This window comes from Mugil cephalus, chromosome 19, assembly GCF_022458985.1.
Source record: "Mugil cephalus isolate CIBA_MC_2020 chromosome 19, CIBA_Mcephalus_1.1, whole genome shotgun sequence".
NCBI classification, from domain to species: domain Eukaryota; kingdom Metazoa; phylum Chordata; class Actinopteri; order Mugiliformes; family Mugilidae; genus Mugil; species Mugil cephalus.
Window position 1 is genome coordinate 22,244,270 of NC_061788.1, and position 8,333 is coordinate 22,252,602.

At 38.7% G+C, this 8,333-nt stretch overlaps 1 protein-coding gene across 1 annotated transcript in view; it reads right to left on the reverse strand.

The window, feature by feature from the left end:
* Nucleotides 1-8,333, reverse strand: part of LOC124996672 (ras-specific guanine nucleotide-releasing factor RalGPS1-like) — a 61,638-nt gene that overhangs the window by 21,665 nt on the left and 31,640 nt on the right. The window contains exon 9 of the mRNA XM_047569923.1: nucleotides 995-1,132. Coding sequence (XP_047425879.1) covers nucleotides 995-1,132 — 138 coding nt within the window. The remainder of the gene's footprint in view (nucleotides 1-994; nucleotides 1,133-8,333) is intronic.

Genomic DNA, 8,333 nt, shown 5'->3' on the forward strand with positions numbered 1-8,333 from the left:
CTGTTTGGGGCTACAAGTTCAGTAATGCATCCTGAAACAATTTTTATGTTATACAATAAATTCTGATAAGTTATTGTGGCCAAATGTGTGTGCATTTGTCTATTTTGTATATACCATTTTATGAAATGCACATTTGCTCAAAGTCAGAGGCAGAGGTGTACTGTTGGTAAGTAAGAGTTTTGAATAGTTTCTCTTGTGTAAGGGTTCACGTAAAGTTGTTTTTATACATAATTGTTACCATTTGATTATATCAGAGTTAAGGCAATTTTTGAATGCCTCCCCTTGGCACTTTAAGTCAAGCTAATTTCACAGATTTCCCAAAACTTCACTTACATCTTCACTGTAAGCTTAACTTAATTTTAAACAAAGTGCTCACCTTAATGAATGATGTTATGTGAGTGTGCTATGTTATTTCCAATAGGAAAGCAACTACCTACAATATATAGAATATATATAGAAAGCCTTTATTTGTCCCACAATGGGGAAATGTGTAAACTGTTTTAACAGCCAATACAAGTGAAGACACACATGAACATACACCATGTTGTAAGCAAATGTATGTTAGACAATTCAAAACCAGGCCAACAGAACAGAAGTGTCAGTGGCTGCAATGATCAGTTGCTTTTAGCAAATTTTTCCACTTGTCTTTAATGCTGCTGGCAGAACTTAAAAAAATGGATGCATTCCACTCGTTTATGGCTTTCACATAAAAGTGCTGCCTGCTCAAATGTAGTGCAAGAAAAACGTACAGTACTATCTCTAGCAGATGCTATCAATGTGAATTTGTGACTGTAGAATTTTCGAAACAAAAGAAAAGTTATGTCATAGTGCTGGTCCATACAAGGAAGATCATCTCTTCCAAGTATCCCACTGTGCAGTTTTTCAGAATATTTCAGACTTTCAGACTCTGTCAAGAGTACTGGTGACCAGCACTATCGGCCAGGTACTACATATTTCCTGCTGGATAATGTGTTATAACACCATTGTTTCTCACCATAGTTACAGGACATCTGCAGGTCGGAGATAACTCTCAAAAGGTTGTTCATCTGATTGGTCCGCTGCTCAGTCTCTATGATACTGTCTGATGCAGGATAGGCTGAGTCGATGTAGATCATGTCCAACAGGTAGATCCCTGACGGAAATGACAGGAGACAGCATGTCACCCATAGTTCAGCACTGACAATAACTGCCAAAATGGTCAAAAATAGAAATGAAGTGTTATGGCAAGCAATTATTCATTTTTTGGATTAGGTCTTAAATGAACCCATCAAGGTATATGTGAGTTATGCATATACTTTTTTTGTAACTCTTTAATAGATAGTGGATGTTTAATTGACCTGAGGATGTTCCTCAGGAGAACGTTAGTAACTACGAACACTTGACGCAAGAAAAAATGCATTTCTGATTCAGGGAATTTGGACAGAACAACAAAACAGTGTAAAAATAACCTGGAAAAAGGGTGTCTAGATTCACAGATGACCATAGCAATAATACACATATAAATGCTCTAGCGGCACACACAACAGTCACACATGTATTTTATGCCAGGTTATAACATCATTTTCAACATCCCTATGTAAAATCTCCAACAAATGACTGTTTCTGAGAGGAATGTGCTCAGTTGTTTGATTGGTCAAATCTTACAAAGCCTTACAGCCATGAAAAAAATGAAAATTGGACTGATACCAAGGGCGGAAATGTTCACAGTACCAATATGTCTCCACTGAAACTAATATCTAATAATACTGTTAGTAATATCTTAACATCTGACAGAACAGTTCCAAGCTTAACACATTTTGTGTGTTGTTCCAGGCCTGTATTCATGGGTGAAGTGTCTGAAAAGTCACACCAATTAAGTCTGAATGGGGTGCGCCTCATAGAGCAAGGCAGCCTGCCACATTCAACGGCAAGAGACAGAACTGTGACATAAAAGGCTTTATTAAGTAATTTACAAAATGAGGGGCAGCATGGTGGCCTGGTGGTCTAAGATGCAAAACACATGACTAAACTTTGTACAATGTAGTAGAGTAAAAAAACTATAATGAACAAATATTGAAGTGACTCAATTGAGACAAAAGTAAGTCAGTGATTGTGTTTGACTACCATCTTTACACGTGCACATTTCTGCTCATATTCCATATATGTTATGTATACTGTTATAGAGAAAGAAATCTGTTAAACAAACAATCATAAAATAACTGATCTTCTGTCCTCATGGTTATCTCTGTTGTTAACAGTACTTGACAGGGTTTACAGTTTCACTAACTGGTTCATGTCATTCTCAACAAGTCTTCATTGTGTTTTGCAAAAGTATAATTGGTATACTTGGTGAGGATTTCCCACATTTTATGGCTGGCACACTGGCAGCTTTTCTTTACGTGTCACAGCTTTACTCTCAGATGTTGATCACATCAATTTGTGGTTACAAGTAAAAGCCATTGGCATCTTTCCTTGAGCCTTAAACAAAAAACTGTAAAACTAAAGCAGACAAATAGCTGCTAATTTTGGTTTCCTAGTGGCTTTTAATGACCACCATTATGCTAAATGGTGAGGACAAAAACATTGCTCAAGTATTATTCATCGAGGAGCTGGGAGTCCCACAATAATGCAAGCTGAGAAATCACAAACAGATGGTGAAAACATTCACACATATTTGGAACACTATACACAGACATTACTTAAATATATGTAACAGTAATGACATTACTTTTCACAGTAACAAGGCGTATAAAGGATTACTTTAATTGGTTTCCCTGTGCGTCAGAGGCTAGACTGATCCAGGGTTTTTTTTAGCTAAATAGCCTATATTTTGCTAAAACTCAAGAAAACGGACCAAGAAAAATGGATTTAAGAATCTTAATACTGACTTGTATGTGGGTTAAATAGTTTATGTCGACATATGGAAACCCCCTGATTTAACCTATGACTTACAAATATTAATCACATGATTTGGGTTCTGTTTTTTTCCTACTGTTAATTTCCAAACTAGCCAGGACCTATCTAGCTCCACTTCCAGTCCAGAAAATCACTCTATTCTAGTAAAGTCTAGCATGACTCGATACTACTCAAATTCATACTGAATCCTGACACATCAAGTGTACATTGCTTCTGCCAACAACTGACTTTCCAAGGTAGTCCAGGATTATTAACTACTACTGAATACTTCACCACTACATAAACTATTGTACATTCCATGCTCATGCTCAGGAAATGCATTTTAAATAGCAATCGGTTCAATAATTAATAGTTTATGTGGGGTTTTTGGAGTGAAAACTTCTTTTGTGTTGACAAACTAACCCAATGCCTAATTTCCACACAGCACTGCTTGTTGCCCATAAATTTGTTGATATTTGGGGAGAATTAAATGCAAGGAAATGCATATCTTTAAACGTAAACCACTAATGCCACTGGAGGAAAAAAAGCTAGCACTGGATCTACATGTGTAGCTAAATGAAGCTGAAGCAGAACAAATAAGAAAAAGACCAGCAGTCAACCTGATTGTCTTTTTGATTGGTTAAACTGTATTAGGTACCATCTCCCCACATGGCAAGTTGCTCCACATAATTTCATGATCATTTAAATGATTAGTGTTGGTGCAGTGTGCTCACCACAACAGCTGGACTATCAGCAAAATCAAGGAAAGGAGCAGGCTGTTAGCTAATGTGTTTTTCCAATTGCTTGGTGCAACCTGCAGCATCTCCAAAATACATCACAAATATTTGAGAGATTACAGAGGTTCCCATAGAAATTAATGGGCTTCTGGCTGACTTGATAAAAACAATGAGTTCATTCAAATGACTCAACAATGTTTGGTCTTTAGAACTACATACGTACGTAAGCCATTGTAAGCATGGACAATCAGGCTTTTTTTGTTCTCAGGACGGGCAATTACATCTGCAGTGTGGCTGATGTTGGATGTGGAAAATGAGGGGAGACTTTTATAGGGTTAGAAAGGACCAGAGTGCACAGGTGAACATGCTGGGGAATGTGCGTTCATAAAAGTTACAGGACTCCAATAAATTCAGGGGCAGACGTGCAGAGCAGCTTAGCAGACCATTCAAAGAAAGCAAAATTCATGGGGTAAAAAAATACCTTTATCATGTTAACTAGAAATGATGTGGATTTCTCCTTATAGTAACAAGGAGATTTTTTTTTATAAAATTTGTAACTGGATGTACAGAAAAACAGATTATTGATAGAAAGACAACACACACGTGACAGGTTTTAACACATCAGGTTATGTCAAGTCTGGATTCACATAGCATTGAGCTGTTTAGTTAGTTAGTTAATTCTGAACCACAAAGTTTAAAATCTGTTAACTATCATTTTGTGGCTGTATGAACCAACACTTTCTTTAAAGTCCACTTCAATGTTTAATCCCATTTTTATAACCAAAATACTTTAAGTAATACATAAAGAAGTAACTTGGCTACTCTGTGCCACTTTCAAGATAACACTGCAACACACACTCATGCACACATGTGTGTTGAAATTCTTCAGTAGCACGGTTCATCTTCAGAAGCACAAAGGAAACACGCCCCATGGGGGGTGAGGCATTTGACGAGTCAGAGGTCATGGAGCAGTGGTCAGGGAACCTCGGCCGGCTGCTCCCATGGTGGTAGGGTGACACATGAACACCTGGGACTCTAATGCACACCCGTTTACCTGTTTACCTTAGCACTGCCACTACTGAAAGTACTTAAGCCAGGTGTCATTGATGCATATTGGTCATATTGATTATTTATTTAAGTCTATTTATTGCAATGACGATTATACATTTCCATTAAACCTAAAAATGTGCCTCGGCCTCTCCAACCTCCACCAAACATCACTTACTCGCCTTGCTCAAGGACACACTGACAGACTGGGGATTCGGCGGAATCGAAACGGCAACCTTTCGGTTACTGGATGATCACTGTACCTCCTGCCGCCCCATAAATATCGCGAGATGAGACTTTACAAGAGTTACAGGTCATTTATAAAACCCCTTTCAACGGAAACACATACAAAGTACTTAATCAAAGCTTTCTTTGCCACCCTGCTCACTGTGTGTTCTGCTAACAATGTTGTGAATGCTATACTGTAAAGAACCAAAGCCAGTCTAGGCCACAGCTCATCAGCCTTACAGTCATTCAACAGTACACTACCAGTTAAAAGTTTGGATACACCTTGTCAGTGAACTGAATGAGAGAAGGTGTATGTTCAGTTAAATTTTTATTAGATATTATTCAGTGTTATCAGGTATACTTATATATAAGTCAGGCATTTCTGTCACAATACAAAGTTACTTTCATATTGTTAAATTAACATCATCCCACTTGTTATTTCATCAATTTGGCAAATAAGAATTTCAGCCACACAGGCAGCTGTGTTCACAGGGCAATGTCATGCTACAAGATGGGAAAAACTACATCACACCACCTGAGCAGTGACAGCCTTTATTACTAATGATTGCACATCATATTCATGAGTGTGTGTCAACTACAATATTCTCAACATGTAAAACTGTCAGGGCTCAGCTGACAAGGGTAGGGTAAGTTGGAAAACAGTTGTGGAAATACTGGGTAACGACTCATGCAGTGTTTTAGCATTTAAGCCGTTACTGTAATGATAAATACCTACATGTTTAAAGCCTGCGGTACTGGCTCAAAAGCGATAGATTGCAATGTCCATCATACCTCACCACTGTAATTTTCAAATAAAAAAGAAGACAAATTAACTTCCAAACACAGAAGATTAAGACTGCATAGCCATTAATGACAACAGATTATTCCCACAGTCTGTTGTGTTTTTCCCTCCCACTGACATACTCATTGTGCATGATATCAGTTGTGCTGGCAGGTTCTGCATCTACATCTACATCTACATAACACAACACGAAGTGCTTAACAAATATTAGCCAATGATGTCATCCTGACAGATGCCTGAGTATGATGTGTAATATCTTTCAGCTGTGCTCTGTCAGCAGTGTTCTACAGCCCTTCTTTCCATCCCCATGCTTCTCTCATGCACAACAAAGCCAAGACACGAGCCGTCTACAAACTCATTATGTGATTCAGGCTTAAACTGTACAATGACATAACTGAGTAGTTTGTTTTCCTCCCAGCATGTAGTGTGTCAATGTGGCCTGAATGCACACAACTTAAAGAATTTGGAAACGCAACCCAGACCCCCTCCAAGTGTGGTCTGAGTGATTACATCTCAAGCCCTCATCAGTGCATCTTGGGTGCTTTCATTCACCTGAGATGTATAAATGTATAAATTTGAGGTCTGATGGCCTTAGGCAGTTCAGATCAGCCAGAGAGGATGAAGAATTTGGGTTAGACAACAGAGAAAGTGCAAGACATGATGGGAGGTGAACCAAATGGAAAAATGCCCTCATTTTCAGTTCTTCTAGATTCATCAAAGCAGACAGAACAGGGACACTGTCAAGTTCCAAACAAAAAGTGGAGGAATACCTGAATAACACATAAAGAGATGAATATCCACGGAGGCCACTGGGACCATGAGTAAGTCTACAACCATAAATATTTGTGAAACATGTTGGAAGACAAGAACTATTGAGAGAGACTAGACCACCCCAACTGTGTGGAAGAAGAGGGAGCACGTTTTATCATCCTGCCAAGTGAGTCTCAAATAAGGGAGATGAGATGAACATGTCCTTAGAGAACCTGGAAACGCAATAAGAGGAAGGTCCAATACTGTCACAACTTCATAACAACTGTTTAGAACAATAACAATGAAACAAATTTGATGTGCAAGTTCAATCATTTTCTCATGCAGTCATCCTCTGCTCTTGTATTCCTGTTTTAAATGAGAACAGCAGGAAAGATGTTGTTAATGGGCCATTACCGTTTCCTGATTAGCAGCTGCCTAACACTTGTTACTCCACCATGGATCATTATAAAGCCCACACAGACAAACTATGTGTGTGAAAACTAAAGCAATAACAGATACTGGAGTGTAGTCACAGGCCGGGGCATGTAATCTCTTACAAAGCACAGGAAAGAAGAAATACACAGGATGCATGATGAACAAAAGGCCTTACAAGAAGTAACAGGAATTTCATTTTGTTAAAGTAAACATACGTGAAGAGTCATAACAAAAAATAAAAAGATTAATTGGGGTTTTATGCAGCGTTGCATCTAGATGAGCCCTGAAGCATATATCAACTTGGCATTTAGACAACTTCATAATATTTCCTTTTGAGATTTGAATTTGCAATAATGTTGTTATTGCACTGTAGAGCCTCTTGGTTTATTTGTTGGCTCTGCCAAATATGATTCTAACTTTTGAGACATAATGAAAAATGAATGATGCTCTCCACCATAAACAATAGAGCCGAATCAAAGTTTCCACTTATGTTTACAATTCTTCAGTTCACCTTCTGTACAATTAAAAATGCAGATACATGTAATTTCTGGTTAGAATACAGTTCATATGAAGCTACAATAATGTTTGAAATTTGCAGATGACACCACCGTCATTGGACTCATCCAGGATGGGGACGAGTCTGCATACAGAGGGGAAGTGGATCAGCTGGTTCTCTGGTGCAGTCAGAAACACCTGGAGCTAAACCCGCTGAAGACTGTGGAGATGACTGTGGACTTCAGGAAGAGCACCACATCTCACCCTCCTCTTACCATCCTTAACAGGACCATCTATACCGTGGTCTCATTCAGGTTCCTAGGGTCCACAATCTCATGGGACCTGAAGTGGACCTCCCATACTGACACTGTTAGAGAGAAGGCCCAGCAGAGGTTGTACTTCCTGCGTTAAATTCTTGCCCTAGGAGCTGCTCATAATTTTCTACACAGCAATAATTCAGTCTGTCCTGACCACATCCATCACAGTGTGGTTTGGATCAGCCTCCACACATGACAGGGACAGACTGCAGACGACAATCAGTAAGTGCAGTAAAATTCTACCCGGACACAATCTATTTATTCTCCTCCCCTCAGGCCAGTGTTACAGAGCACTGTACACCAAAGCCACCCGGCACAAAAACAAAAACAGTTTCTTTCCCTGGGCTGGTGCTCCGAAAAAATCTGAGCAGTCACAGAATGCACAACCATTCTCACACACTAACTCTTCATTAATTGTATATACATACTATTCAAGGCCATTGTCTATATCTGCTTCTGCCTTTTATTTTTTCTGATAGTTTAATTTATGTTGAACATTTTTTTCCATATTTTTACACTTTTATTTTTGTGCTTATTTAAGTGCTTTGTCTTGTACCATTAAGCAAAGCGACCGGAGTCAAGTTCCTTGCGTGTGCACACATACTTGGCAAATAAAGCTGATTCTGACTCTGATTGTTGAACTAAAAC